The 15497-nt window shown below is 37.6% G+C and overlaps 5 protein-coding genes and 1 non-coding gene across 6 annotated transcripts; 4 read left to right on the forward strand and 2 right to left on the reverse strand.

Moving 5' to 3' along the window:
• The first annotated feature begins 45 nt into the window (after positions 1-45).
• Positions 46-2928, forward strand: SOCG_02416 (methylenetetrahydrofolate reductase Met11). The gene has a single exon (XM_013160909.1). It carries the CDS (start codon positions 740-742, stop codon positions 2660-2662), a length of 1923 nt encoding a protein of 640 aa, XP_013016363.1. The 5' UTR covers positions 46-739; the 3' UTR covers positions 2663-2928.
• On the forward strand, positions 108-180 carry SOCG_16203. Its single transcript has one exon. It is a non-coding gene; the product is annotated as a tRNA-Phe (tRNA).
• Positions 2774-7725, reverse strand: SOCG_02417 (multi-copy suppressor-Chk1). Its single transcript, XM_013160910.1, has one exon. The coding sequence runs from the start codon at positions 7571-7573 to the stop codon at positions 2918-2920; it is 4656 nt and encodes a 1551-aa protein (XP_013016364.1). The 5' UTR covers positions 7574-7725; the 3' UTR covers positions 2774-2917.
• A 1871-nt stretch (positions 7726-9596) lies between these two features.
• Positions 9597-11260, forward strand: SOCG_02418 (uncharacterized protein). Its single transcript, XM_013160911.1, has one exon. It carries the CDS (start codon positions 9820-9822, stop codon positions 11029-11031), a length of 1212 nt encoding a protein of 403 aa, XP_013016365.1. The 5' UTR covers positions 9597-9819; the 3' UTR covers positions 11032-11260.
• Positions 11261-11573: 313 nt separating this feature from the next.
• On the forward strand, positions 11574-13315 carry SOCG_02419 (glutamyl-tRNA amidotransferase beta subunit; the record flags this gene model as incomplete). Its single annotated transcript, XM_013160912.1, has 4 exons — positions 11574-11729; positions 11829-11978; positions 12118-12627; positions 12680-13315. 4 exons carry the CDS (start codon positions 11574-11576, stop codon positions 13313-13315), a joined length of 1452 nt encoding a protein of 483 aa, XP_013016366.1.
• Positions 13316-13512: 197 nt separating this feature from the next.
• On the reverse strand, positions 13513-14862 carry SOCG_02420 (translation initiation factor eIF2B beta subunit; the record flags this gene model as incomplete). The annotated part of the gene is made up of 4 exons (XM_013160913.1): positions 13513-13585; positions 13645-14148; positions 14199-14598; positions 14649-14862. The coding sequence occupies 4 exons, from the start codon at positions 14860-14862 to the stop codon at positions 13513-13515; spliced, it is 1191 nt and encodes a 396-aa protein (XP_013016367.1).
• Positions 14863-15497: the final 635 nt, after the last annotated feature.

Below are 15497 nucleotides of genomic sequence, written 5' to 3' on the forward strand. Positions count from 1 at the left end.
TAAATTCAACAAAAAGATCAAGCCAGTGCAAGACCGTATTAATAACCAATGTTCGGGATTATGTTCCACAACAATATCTTGTTTAAAAAACACTCACTTTCAACCAAGTCGCGGTGGTGTAGTTGGGAGCATGACAGACTGAAGATCTGTTGGTCACCGGTTCGATCCCGGTTCGTGACACTTTTGAACACTCTTTTTATTTTATTTTTATTGTATTTCTCTATTTTGCCATTGTTCAGTGACTATATTTGAATGATACGCGATGTTTGTTTGTGTTTCTTTTTCTTACTACGCACGCTCCGCGCCCTATACGAGGTGTAATGGAAGTGTCAAAAATATGCAACATTTCTATTTAATTGATACACTGTAAAGGCAAGAAATGTAAAATTTTCTAAGGTCTACGATTATTTTCCTCTGAATATAGTCTGCGTTTAGTCCAACTACTGAATTACTTTCGATTCTGAGGTCAGCTACAAATTCGATCAAGTCAAAATATATCAACCAAGGTAAGCTAAAGAAATGAATCGAGGCATTGCCTAATGAAGATGAAAGATATTTGAAAAGATCTTTTCACAGATTGATTGATTTCAATTGATGTGTTCCGACTCGTTAAACGATTCGAAGACCCGACTCTTTGTTCCTCACGATTGCCCTTAGTACAATTTGCTAGAGAAAAAAGGGAATTGAAGATTTCTGTGTGACATTGACGGAGACTAGAGAAGATAATAACTAAAATATTATGAAAATTGTGGACTTAATTCATGGACTTCCGAAAGGAAGCACGTATTACTCATTCGAGTATTTTCCTCCAAAGACGACAGTGGGATTGGAGAACTTGATGAGTCGTATTACAAGAATGTCGAATAACATGCTTCCTTTGTTTTCGAGTGTTACATGGGGAACAGCCGGTAGTACGGCAAGTGTTTCCGTGTTGTTGTCAAAGTTACTTGAAAATCAGCACAAGGTACCAGCATGTTTGCATTTAACTTGTACAAACGTGGACCGAAAAGTTATTGATGAAACGCTTGAAACAGCCAAGAATGCTGGTATTCGTAACATCTTGGCATTACGTGGAGATCCACCTTTGAATAGCGATCATTGGGAGGGAAAACTAAGTGCTTTTGAGCATGCGGTTGATTTGGTACGCTATATTCGTGAAAAATATGGTGACTATTTTTGCATTGGTGTAGCAGCATATCCCGAAGGACATGCGGATTCCAATGTTCCCGAATTAAGTCGTGATCCCGTTCATGATATACCTTTCCTTGTTGAGAAGGTGAAGGCCGGTGCAGATTTTATTATGACCCAAATCTTTTATGAACCTAATGTATTTATCGAATTTGAGAAGACATTGAGAAATCATGAGTCGGGTGTGTTTCGTGATATAACGATCATTCCTGCCGTAATGCCTATTCAGTCTTTTTCTATTCTTAAGAGGATGATTCGCCTTTGTGGCTGCAGTATCCCTGAGTCATTGATAAAACGTTTAGAATCCGTTAAGTCTGATGACGAAGCCGTTAAATCCATAGGTGTTGAGCATGCCGTGGACATGATAAAGACGATTCTAGAAAGTACAGATCACCGTATTCTTGGTTTTCATTTTTGCACTCTAAACCTGGAGAAATCTGTTGCTCGAATCCTCAAGAATAGCTCGTTGTTGACTCGTCGTTGGGAACAATACGAATCTCAACTGAAAGACGGCAAAACCCTAAAGAACACCCGTAGGCGTCTTAGTTTGGACGAAACTCCAGAACTCCATAATCATGTCGTTATTCCTCCTGACGATTCGCTAAAAGGTATTTCTGCATCCCTTCGTAATCAACCCAACGAAACTGCACTCGCTACCCATAGAGACAGTCTTACAGCTGATGCCCCCTTTTCTGTTTCTGAAGGAAGTGGTGTTTTGGGAAGACAAGCAAATTGGGATGACTTCCCTAATGGTCGTTTTGGTGATCCTAGGTCTCCGGCTTATGGTGAGATTGATGGTTATGGTCCTACCTTGCATTTTCCTCCACAAGAAGCCCTTCGTCTTTGGGGATATCCCGTGGACGAATCCGATATTACCTCTTTATTTCAAAGGCACATTAAGAATGACATCCATGCTATTCCATGGATTGATGAGACTGTTGATGACGAAACAAAAATGATTTCGCAACATCTTCTCAATGTTAATGGCCGTACTTGGTGGACAGTAGGTAGTCAGCCCACTGTCAATGGTGCTGCTTCTACGGATCCTGTCTTTGGTTGGGGTCCAAAAGGCGGAAAAGTGTACCAAAAGGCTTTTATTGAATTTTTCATAAGCTCGAAGGATTTCGAAAAATATCTTAAGAAATGGCATGATAATGAACAGATCACTTATTACGCTGGAAATAAGAAAGGTGACTTTCTTACCAATGCCCCGAGCGATGGGGCCAGTGCTGTCACCTGGGGTGTTTATCCAGGAAGAGAGATTATTCAGTCTACGATCATTGCAGAGGTATCTTTTAAAGCTTGGATGAATGAAGCATTTGATGTATGGGCTGAATGGGCGTACTTGTATTCTAAAAATACAGCAACAAGAAAGTTGTTAGACCATTGCACAAACGACAGATGGCTTGTATCCATTATACACCATGATTATATGGATAATGACGGTCTTTGGAAGGCACTTGAAGTAGCATGATGCCTTCTTACAAACTTGCAGATTTTTTTGATTTACGTTCACCATTCTTTCTTTTATTACATACGTGATCGTTAAAGCATTCTATGGGCTTCCTTTTTGTATCTCTTTGTAAACAAATAATATACACATTAGTATTAAGTTCGTTAGACTTTAGTCTGTTCTAGCTAAAGTAAATAAAAAGAAATCGCCATCATATACCGTTATAGTCATAGAAAAAGTTGAATCAACATGATAAATAAACATAAGCCCAAAATGCTACATGCTGAGGTAAGTTTCTGTAAAAAGATCCGGCTTTTTATCCTCGAGAAAGTAGTCAACCTTTGAGCTATACGACGTTGTATCCATCGGAGTCAACATATCGAAAAGATTCGCAGAAGTTGTAAATGCTTTATTCAACGTTGAGAAGTTCTCGGTTGTCCCTTGAAGGACACTAGGGGGGTATGTCTGGGAAGCCCACAAAGAGGGTACAGAACGAGGACGAGTATTGAATGGATATAACTTACCCTGTTTGCTGCAGCATTCGGGACATATATAGGTTGATAAAGTACTAACTATTTCCGAGGAAAGACCAACGCAATCGTAATGATACCATTCAGAACAAGTGTGGCATTGTACCATTCCATCTGAAATAGCAAAAGGTTGCTTACACAAACAAACAACAGTCGAATTTTGATCATCCACTACTGAGGTTGGTGTAATTGGAGCTTCGATATTTTCCATCAAATTAAAATCAGTAAATTTAGTGATATCAGGAGATATAGCATCTGGAGTTTGTATCAACTTTGGTTCGTTAACCAGTGAGTCAGCTGCTGGTAAAGGTGCCGAACTCAAAACAGCTTCAGCTAAACTTTTCATAGCCCAAGGCGATAAAGTAGTGCTCAGAGTATGAACATTCTGATTTCTTGTTACCGAGTTGGTCTGATTGCGTATTTGGGTAGCAGCTATCGCGGCAGCACCCTCCGCAGAGGTTAACTTCCCACTTTCAACTTGGTCCATAATTTCTCGCTGACGCTTTGTGGGCCGTGGTTTTCTGTTAGAGCGACTCTCGCCAATAAACGGAGGAGGAACAGGAGCAATTGGTAATAATTCATGTAATTTTTGTCGGAAAACATTTATCTCCTCTGTATACAATATTTCTACACCCTCTAACTTCCTTAGAAAGAAGCGAATAATAGGGATATCTTCAAAAGAAAGCCTCGAGGGATCCTGAATAGTATTTTGTATGAGATCACGAAAATTAACCGCATCGTGTACAACCCGTTTCAGTAAATCCACTTCACCAGGCTGAAAAGGAAGACTAGGAATATCAGAAACCATTTGCTGAAGTTCTATTAATGGTGGACGATGGGAATGACGGGGTATTTCAACACGATAATCGCATATAGGACAAACGAACTTTTCATTAGCTCGAAGTTTTTTCTTTGACATTTTCATACATTTGGCGTGATACCATTCATGACAAACTTCGCACTCGATCATCATACCAGACTCAGGTAATCTACAGAAACAGTAATGAAAATCCAAAGGATTAGATCCGGCCACAATATAGTATTCATTACCAACATGTAAATGAGCATCTGTGCCTTCATCAATCATTGCGCTCGAATTCTTCTGGTCAACAAATTCAAGGTGTTGATTAAAAATTTCTAGAGGAGCATTTGCTTTACCAAACAATCGCTTACCCTTACGGACCCATTCAAGCGTTTTCGTAACAAGCTTTTGGGCGGTAACAAACTCTTCGGGCTTACTAGATAGAGCTTCCGCTTCGTTCAAGATGTTCCGCGCTTCATCAACAGTAGGTCGTTTTTCAAAATCGGCATTTTCAGAGCCGGCTATCAAAGAAACTAACCGATCATGAGATGACACAGACTTGAACAAAACTTCGTTAAGGCGATCTTTTAGGTTCTTGTCCACGCACAATTGCTTTGCTTCGTTTTTTAATTCCACTAATTTTTGAGTAGGCGTAGTTTCTTGGGTTAGAAAAGTTTCGACTTGTTTATTCCATCGTTCAGATTTATCCTTCATAAATAAAGCTTGGGCCATTTCTTCACTGTCGGTGGGTATTCCAATTTCATTTCCTCGATTGATTAAATCAACCAATTCTTCTAAAGCAAAATCTTCTCTATTAACAATTTCTTTAAAACTTTTTGTCCAAGTCGTATAAGATAATTGCTTCTCAAAAAACTCTAATTCAGGCGTTTCAATTTGAATCTCTTTTCCTTCATTAACCATATTTAAGCATATGTCGTATGTGAGTTGCTGATTCCTTACCGATTTCGCCTTTTCTTGGTAAGACCTTAATTGGTTTAGCTTTTCATGAAGAAGTTCCATTTCTTGAATTTCGAAAGGAAATTTACATCCTTCTTCAACGAGTTCTATCAATATATCTGACTCATTATATTTTAGGGCTGGAGATGAAACTCCATCATCTGAAGGACTTTCATTGGTACTCTTTTTCATTTTTCTTTTATCCTTTTTTAAGGGAGCTTTTCTTTTCAGAACGACAGAAGCTTTTTCCAACCAATTTTGACCCATTTGAACAAACGACCGAAGTTCTTCCACTTCCTGTATAGGGCAAGATAAAGTATCAGCTTCATTGTATAAATTTTTGAGAACCTTTAAGCTAGGACGAGCAGTGGAGAAAACTTCTCGATATTTGTCTAACCATACTTCGGCTTTTTTGGCTCGTTCGACAACAGCATTATAAGCTTCAGACAAAGCTCCATCATTATATCGAACGCTAATTGTTAAGTCATTATTCTTCGTATTCAAATTCTGGCCAGCATGCAGTAAACAGAAGGTTTGATTCGACTTGTTAATCCCAACAGCAACCATATAAGCAAAGGTTTTACAGTGACTACAGGCCATAACAGATGATTCTAAAGGAACGGGTACCCAGGGAAGGGAAGCGAATTTTTTTCGAAAGTTGTTCCGCAACTTTAGCTCATCGTCTATCCGTTCCCTCAAGCATGTCATAAGCCAATAAGCTGAATGGACTGTTTTATCTACAGTAGCGTTTGCTAACAATATATGGTCATAAGAAAAAGGGGTAGGTATGCAAAGATCTTTGTAAGTTTGAAATGATTGCTGAGCATACTTATCGGTGATCCATTCTTTAGCAGCGAACGGGATAGATTCATGAATATTAAACCCATGATCCAAGGATGTATATATGGCATCAGGAAACGTAATTACAAATTCATTCGGATATTGTAAAAATGTATTCACATTAATTCCATTGGCCAAGATAACCTGAAGAGGAAGAAGAAATGAAGAGTTCTTTGTCGTTTCTGGCTGTTCCTTTAACGATGCAGGCAGGAGTTCTAACAGCAACTTTTCGTACTTTGCGGTTTCCTCGGCGGGTATAACATACCAAGTCTTTGGGGATCCACAGTGGTGATAATGTAAACCAAAGAGAGACATTGTATTTCTTTTCCAGCCAACACAGGTCGACAATTGTCCAAACTCAACAGTGGGGGTTAAAATTTCAGGAGGAGTGAATTTTAAAGGGGATAATTTTGCAAATTGAAGGAAAGGAAGGTTCCAAGGATCATTGTAGTAAGGACTTTGCCGATTTGTTGGGAAGGCAGTTTTGTTTTTGCAAATGCCTACTAATGGTTGGTCAGATGTTTCAAATGTAGAAGAATTTGTGTAAAAAGAAGAAGACCAAAAGTACTGCTCTAAAGGGGACAAACGGGAAAGATAGGTATAATGGGATTCTGGGTTTAATAAAGCAAAAGGAAAGGACGAGGATGAGGATGAGTCATCATTGGTTTTGGAAGAACGAGTTTTTCGTGCCGAAGCTTGTGATTTCGATGAGGGGATGCAATTGTTTAATTCGTGGATATACGAAGGTGAAAATTGGTTATGGAAAGAAGAAACGGAAGAAGAAAGAGAGGATTCCAAATTGGAGTTGGAGTCAAGGAATGAAGAGATGCAGTGATAATCAACGTCCTTCCAGGAAAGCTTTAGATTATCGGGAATACAACGGTTACAGGTGAAATAGTGGATATTGGTAAAGGGGGCAAAAGGGGCTTCTACGCACGAATAATGATAGCTGGCTTGACAAATATAACAAGTGACAAAGGAAGAGCCTTCTTGGTCACAGACCTTACACTTTGGACCTTGCAATTGTCGACGTGCACGTTTAGCAGGACGAGTAATAGGAGAACGAGAAAATCCTGCACCATTCGTGACATTTTGGGTATCAGAGGACTCGTAAGTGGAATAAGCCGTTTCCAAACTATTAACATCTAATTTATAAAACTGAGCTGCTTGAGACCAAAACTCATATTTTGGCATATCAAGCTTTTGTGAGAATTGTAGCCATTGCTTTAATTGCAAAAGGTCGACCTGTTTTCCTAAAACGAAAATGAAAGAGAGAACCACCGAGTCAGATCGGTCGGCGATTCGTTTTTCCTCCGATAGTGGAATTGCAGAGGGTGATTTATGTTCCTTGGAAAGAACGGGGGTCAAAACAGAACGAGAGGAAGGTCTATTATTCTTGCACACAAACTTCAGCGTTGTGGGGTCTATGGTGAAAGGACATGACCAGCCGGAAGGTGGCAAGATTTTGGAAGCACCTAAATGTTTCGTAGAGGCATAAAGCTCACTTATATAGGCTAGACCTAACGTAAAAGAATCTTCTGAAGGTTCGTGTGAGTTTTGAATGGTTTCATTAGTAAGTAGATTTCTGCCAAAGCTGGGTTTGGGATGTAAAGGATCTAACTTGGATTCAGAGGAAAGATCGTTTTCTTGCTTTTGATTAGAGGATATAGGCTCCGTAGGAGCTAAATGGATGGAAGAAGTGCTGTTTTTTATAGCACTTTCCGTTATGTGCTCAAAATCGACAGAAGGAAATTGAAACAGATTTTGAGAAGTTGCGAAATTGTTCAAAGAACTTTTTCGCATTGTTTACCAGTGAAAGACACAGCGTAAAACGACAGTATCCTTGGTAATTCAAAAATTTGCAGTGATGGATTCGAACCCCGTGGTGGTGAAGAAAAATTTCTCTGTGGGGGAAGGTAAGAAAAAACAAGTTGTAGACTAATACCTAACCGAAGCTTTAAGAACCGAAGTTCAAAATGTGAATATGTAAACAAAGAGAGGAAGAAAATAAATAAACAAATAAACAAAAGAGAAAACAAACACAGCAAATAAAAGATTTTTGAAAAGGTTTTTTTTGATAAATAGAATGAATAGAAAATTTATGAAATATCGATAGTCGGTTTGAAACGAAAATGAAAAGTCTGAGATGGTTTTTTTTTGGTTGGTGATTGTGAGAAACAACACATAAAAATTACAGTGGAGTGGAAGAGTAAAGCAAGTTTACAAAAACAGATATCTTTAAAGAATTAGATATTTTTTTTCCTTTTTTTTTTTTTTTTTTTTTTTTTTTTTTTTTTTTTTAACGTTAGGATGAATCGTTTTTCAATTCAATACAAATTCAATAAATTAAATAATTTATTCGTCAAGAATTTATCTATGAAAGAGCAATTATCAACCACATTTTTTCGCCTGTTACACTTGTTACACCAAAGACAGACTTCAGTTCACCATTACGCCATGGAAACATTAGTATGATGAAAAAAAGAATGAATACACTCGAGGCATCATAAATCACAAAGAATGGCGTCTTTTTCTTTATTTTTATTTTTATTTTTATTTTATGAATGAATTACTTAATTAATTATTTTACTTATTTGTTTACTATGTAATTTTTCGTTTTCCTCCTTTCTTTTTTTTCGCCTTTTTCTCACTATAGTATGATTTATGAAATTTTCATATTCGCGACATGCTCTGATATCGCAATATCTTGTCTCGTACGTGTTAAAGACCTTCAGGATTGTCAATCCTTTCGTTCATACGAGTTTTCTTTTTGTTGGGTATTTTAAATTTTGAAAAATCTGACAATTTAGAGCAGAGACATAGCGATGAAGACCTAAAAATAGATCCTTTCATTTTTACGAACCGACTTTCCTAATTTTGTAAAATTTTTGAATTACTAATTCAACCTGAACCGTACGTCCTAGACCTTTATGGCTCGGTATACATTTTTTCCGTTCACAACATTTTCTTATTATTATTTTTTTTCATCAAATGTGATTAAATTGATTTTATTTTATTTTTCTTTTTGAACTCTATAATCCATTATTTCATAGCATTCTTTTTTACGTACATTTTAATCAATGCCAATTTTTTTTTTTTTCCTTTTCCACTATTTGTTTATGTTTCTTTATTTACTTTTTTTATCAAGTAATTTAATGTCGTATCCATAAGGGGGGGGGGGGGATATACTGAACCGAATAACTCTAAAGATCCTCCCGAATACGGTTGCATAATGAAGAGCACACCGTCACCTACGTATGTTGATATCATATTAAGTAAAGACCATGAAAAAATTATTTCACATTAAAAATTACCAAGGGATCTAGTACGAAGGAATGATGAAAAAATTGTGAATAATGTATTTCTATCGATTGGTGTGTAGGAAATGAAGAATCTCATTTATGAGGAGAAGATGTGTAGATTTTGTATTGACATAAACAAAGAATGACCTAATTTGAATGAATGGTACTCATTTGCGAAATTTTTTTTAATTTTTTTTTATTTTTCAAGGATTCTCAACACGACGATACACCTTGTAATCTTTCCTAATTCCCAGTTTCACGTCATGTAGATGTTAACGCGCAAAGAAAATTGATTTCTAAGCGTTCTTCTGTTCTAGTATGCGTAGGTCATCCGACGTAAATCAGTCTATATCTATTTCTGTCGTTAAGAACGTTCGATTCCTATAATCGTAATTTTGGAAACGAAGGGTAAAGGAATACGTAGTGATCGCAATCTTATGATGGAAAAACCGACGTCAAAATGCCGACAGAATCTTTCTCACAGACAAGTGCATTGTATGACATTTGCCTTCATTCTAGTATAGTATAAATACCCTTTTGAGTTGGACGAGAAATGTAACTTTGATTGTTGTGTGAAGTCTTATATTAAGCTGAAGTTTATAAATTTGCTCGAAAGTAAGTAGGAGTTCAAACGAGTTTGTTTCTCTCATATTAAAAAGTTCTTCTTTCTTGCTATTCGATTTGATCGTACCTTTTTTTTCTCGATCTGATAGTTTGACTTAATTGATTTTCCATTTATTACCCAAAATGGTTTTTTCGTTCACTGCGTCACTTTTGGCTGGTGCTGCTTTGGCCAAGGGCGTGCTTTCTGCTCAAGCCGTTCCTACCAACTTCACCGGTGTCGGAGGAGTTCCTGCTAACTTCGCTTACAATGCTACGGGCGACTTTAATTCAAGTTTGATGCCCGCAAACTTTACTCCTGCCGGTGGTATCGTCCCTATGGATCCTGACCCAACCTACCATCCTTTGAGTGATTTTGACTATCAATCTCTCTCATTAGCCTTGTACCACGAGTACATTGAATATGATCTTTTCAACTATGCCCTTACCAGATTCTCTGACGAGGAATTCGATGCCGCTGGTATTAACGCCGAATACCGTCACTTGATTCGCTTTATGGCCCAACAAGAAATTGGTCACATCGATCTCATTACTAACATGCTTGGCCCTGATGCTCCCAAGGCTTGCCAATACAAGTATGACTTCGATAGCGTGGGTGGTTTCTTGGACTTTGCTCAAAAGCAAACTCAATGGACTGAATCCAGTACCTATGGTTTCCTTCCTCACCTTAACTCTCGTGCTGCTGAACAACTTTTGCTTCAATCCATCACTACTGAAGCTCGTCAAGAAATGAGTCTTCGTCAATTGCAAGGTCTTTTCCCCTACCCCGTTTGGTTCGAGACTGGACTTCCTCAATCCTTTGCATGGACTTTGCTTGCTCCATACATTGTTAGTTGCCCTCCTGAGAACCACAGATTGGTCTGGCAAAACTTCCCTGGCTTACACGTTGTTAGCCCTTCTACCATCACCAACTACTCTAACGCTTCTTACCCTCAATATCCTAATGGCACTTACATGTACCCTGCTGCCGTCTCTACCAACCGCACTCTCCCTATGTCTTTGCCTGGTCAAATCGTTGAATTCCAATGGGAAGCTCCTGGTCAACCCATCGGCCCCAACGCCTCTTACACCACTAGCACTTCCGTTAACGGTGCTCCTCAATTCGCTGCTTGGATCTCTCAATTGAACGTTACTTACACTCCTTTGAACGTCACTGGCAACAACAGTGGTTCTACTTACCAACCAAGCGTTCATGTCTACAATGACTCTACTCAACAAGTCATCAACGGTTCTAGCTTCGTTGTCTTGACCGACATTGCTTTGCCTGTCACTCCCTTCAACCTTACTGCCATCAACGAGCACATTGTTGCTGGTCCTCTTGTTTACTCTTCTGGTTAAACTGCTGAGGAGTAAGTGACAAATTTAAACACTCCTTGAAAGGTTTTCTTTTTTGTTTTCTTAATTTAATTTAAAGTCACGTTGACGTTTTCTTTTTAATGAAAAAGTCTTTTTGTTTACGGGTAATCTCGTCTTTAGGAACGTTTTGCTCTCTCTTGTTTTCCTTCCTTCAATTCATTATCTGTTAAATTTGTTTTAATCAATAAAATTATAAGTTTTGAGAAGTTAAGCTGTTTGTGTTTTGTTGTATTCTAGTAATAGACCTTAAAAAAGTAAGTGTAGTGTCTACTTACTACCTGTTAAACAAATGGTGTAGCAATTATTTTCATATGCTACAGAAATTCTTTGCACAACTTTTAGTAGTACAACAAGTACAAATAAACAATATAGCATACTTTTGTAGCTTTCACGGTAACAAACCCATGGCTAGTACCTTCCGTGCTATGGTCATTCTCTAATTTTCCGTTTTTCAGATTTGATTCCCTTTTTTGTACGTAATTTCGTCTACACCATTTTCGTCTCCCTATTCAAAACTGTACAACATGTACAGACCGAAGTGGCTCGCTTCTGTTGGGTTTGAGATTCATTTGCAACTTGTGACCAGGAAAAAGCTTTTTAGTGGTGCGAGACGTGGTGTGTTTGAAGCTCCAAATACATCCATAGCACCCTTTGATGTCTCGCTTCCTGGATCTATGCCGGTAGGTATACACTGTGTTGAATGTAGCCACTATAACTCTCTAAGAAATTAGGCATTCGCTGGAACTATGTAAACTCATATTCTAACATTTCTTATGTAGATACTAAATCTTGAAGCTTTAAATCTTGCTATTCGAGGCGTCTTGGCACTTAATTGTAAGGTTGCACCAGTTTGCCAATTTGACAGGAAGCATTACTTTTACCCGGATCTACCGGCTGGTTATCAAATTACTCAACAAGAAGTTCCGTTAGTACTAAAAGTTGTGCAAAGAATTTCTGTAGCATATGAAAATAATTGCTACACCATCAATTAAACATGTACAGTTAGAACAAGTATGACATTTATACACTTCCTTTTTTTTATTTCTGCTAACAAATGACCTTATATAGGATACCGCGAAATCTATCCATACGGATAATGTTTCCAAAGTATTGTTAGATTTCAACCGCGCAGGGTCACCATTGCTTGAAGTGGTTACGGCCCCTTGTATACATGATGAAGTTACTGCTGGCTCATTTTTACGAAAAGTTCAATCAATCATGCGCCATGCTCGCGTATCTGATGCCAAAATGGAAACCGGTGGAATGCGGTGCGACGTGAATGTCTCTATTGCACCAATTATTTCGCCTTCCAGTGAATCCTTAAAGTCTGCAAAGGTTGGCTTAGAACTTCCAAGAACAGAATTAAAAAACTTATCATCTGTTCGGAATGTCATGAATGCAATACGGTTTGAAGTACAGCGTCAAATTTCTCTCGCTGAAAAGAATGAAACTTGGACTACAGAGACTAGAGGATTTGATGATAAAAATGGTAAAACATTTTCGTTACGAGAAAAAAGTATGTCAGAGGATTATCTCTACATGCCAGAAACGGATGTTCCCCCTGTTACGATATCCAAGGTAAGAATTTTTTTTCATAAATATGCCAGGCTACCTACTAATAGAGTAAAAGAATTATGTAAAACAAATAAGCGATGAAATGGGACTCCTTCCTGATAATCTTTTTACAATGCTCACGTCTGAACCGTACTTTATGTCCATACGAGACGCACGTATTTTGTTAAATCTTCCTTATGGATATGATTACTATAGTACCGTTAGAGATATTATCAGTCATCAAGATGGGTTTTCTAAAGAAGTCGTTGACGAATCCTTACGTGCTTTACCAACATGGATTATCACTGATCTCTTAGGAAAGCTTCATGAACAGGAAATAGAGGAAGACCTTTTTTACGTCCCTCCTAATCAATTAGCCGATATTGTTTGCTTCTGCTCTGCCAGGAAGATTTCTCGTCTGACCGCGAAGGCACTCATCAACCATTTGGTAGTGACGCCTTCTGAACAATCCATTGCTAACCTCATCAAGGAACTTAAGCTTAATTTCATTCAAGATTCTAGCACTTTAGATGCACAGGTCGGGAAAATTTTGGAAGCATCTCCCAAGCAAGTTCAAGAATTCTTGAACGGAAAGCAATCTTTGCTTAAGTATTTTATCGGGCAAGTAATGCGACAATTACGAGGTCGCGGTGACCCTATCGAAATAGAAAAATTGCTCAAACAGCGTCTGGGAGAAACTATTAAGAAGTAACTTTTGTAGAATCCAATTTCATCAGCTACTTTAATTTTTGATCTTAATTTTTAATAAAATAATACATCTTCTTTGGTACGAATCTGCTAAAGGTTGAAAGAAGCTCTGTTAACTTGTGATTAACTTGTACAAAAATATTTTATAAATTCCCTTTTAAATTACACTCGACCTATATGAACAAACCAAAAAATTATTTCTTAAAGAATAGTGTCGTTTGCGTCGTAAGTATCGTTCATAATACGGTACAAATACGAAGGAGGATACCCACCCCTAAAAGTGTTAGCTAAAAGTGTTCACTTTCCATACGGCAAATTAACAGATAAACTTACAAATTCGTGATGAAGAGATCAACAAGATCTGGGGGAATATAATCATAATATGGGTTCAAAATCTCAGCATCGCTAATTAAATCACCTTTTCTGAAGGAAATGATATTTCCCGGAGAAGCAAGTTGGATTATACTCTCAAGGTCATAAGGATAAACAGGACTCAATTTGTAAATACCAGAGCAAACCACGACAGGAGTAGCATGATGTCTAGCAGCTTGAGCGACGAGATGAGCACCACTATAAGTTACCAACCCACCATTACCGAGAATTGCATGTGTTCCTAAAATGACTTTGTTCACCCGCGACATAATAGCGAATATCGCAGCATCTGAAATGACTGTTGTGTCAATTCCAGCATTCGCAAGACGCTTTGCCATAGCATGAGCACCATCTTGCATATTAGGAAAACCTTCTGCCACAATAACAGAAAATTTTCTTTTCTTTGCAGCAAAGCGCAGGAATGCTTCGACAGTTTTAGAACATCCTTGGGTTAAGATGATTTCACTAAAAAATAACGGTTAGGCACATGGCTATACATATACATCACAACATACTTTGAATGCAAATGATCCATAGATTGAATTTCAATGTCGGTGTTAATTTTGTCTAGTTCATCAATAATCTCTTGAATCCCAGCTATAAGCACTGCACGCATATCCATCCCGCCAGTTACTCTACTATCACCAAGATATTTATGTTGAGGGTAAGCCTCAGGAACAGGTCTTCCTAAAAGATTGAGCATTGAAGAGTACATTTGAAAAGAAATTGGTTCGTTTCGCTCTGCTAGCTGATCATTCGACAAAGCACTGTTTGGAGAAGTAACCGATGAAGTAGTACTTGAGCTATTAGCTCTTTCTTTGTTATTGTGCTCTTGTTCAACAGAATTTAACAAATCCTGGTATTCTTCACGGATCATCCGCAAAATTCTACGCACAATGTTTCCACAAGAAAATTCTTTGCTCAGAAGTTAGTGCTCTTCTTTCAATAAACATCCTTGTACATACCACTAGGTTGAGCTTTGACAAGTGAGGATCCTACTGCTCGAATTGTTTCCAAAAGCTGATCTACGGAAGACCAACGTGTTTGAGAAATGACTTGTCGCATTACAAGAGCCGTCTCAACAGCCACTGGAAAAGGCTTTTGAACTTTTCTTGACTTAAGCCTTGCAATCAAATTACTGACTGCCGGATACGTGTGTTCTATATCTTTTGCAGTCATTTTCATGAAATTGGTGAAAGACAAAGTGTTTACATGGATAACGACGAAGACCGTAACAATTTATTCACTTGTTTAATCTTCTGTAATATTTTGGAAACTTTAGTGAAGTGGTAGGAGATACCATTAATTTTTTAAAAATACATTTAGTGAATTATGTTGAATTTCCCGATCCGAGGTTTAATATTCCAAACTATTAGCAACGATTTATAATATTATACAGTTCTTATTACTTACGAGTATAAAGGAAATGAATGAAATGAAGAAAATGCTAGTGAGAGATGAAACAAATTTTGGCCCATGATATTAGTTTTTATTCTTATTCTTATTCTGAATTTTTAAAACTTAAAGCTATATTAATCAAATTCTTGTTAAGTGGGTGTCAGTCTTATGTTGAGAATGTTTTCTTAAAACAGCTTTAATAGTCGGCCACACTGGTGACAATATTGTTTTTGAGGTGTAGAAATAGATAAATTCCATTCAATTTTTTTTTTCAGAAAACGTACTACTGAATTGGCTTTTATAAACAAGAAATAGGATGCGATTAATGATGAAAAGTTACTCATATCTTGACTTTTTTCAACAGCTCATTTACCGACACTTCCAAGTAAACAGTACGACCATTATTTCGAATACGG

Source organism: Schizosaccharomyces octosporus, assembly GCF_000150505.1.
Source record: "Schizosaccharomyces octosporus yFS286 unplaced genomic scaffold supercont6.1, whole genome shotgun sequence".
NCBI lineage: Eukaryota > Fungi > Ascomycota > Schizosaccharomycetes > Schizosaccharomycetales > Schizosaccharomycetaceae > Schizosaccharomyces > Schizosaccharomyces octosporus.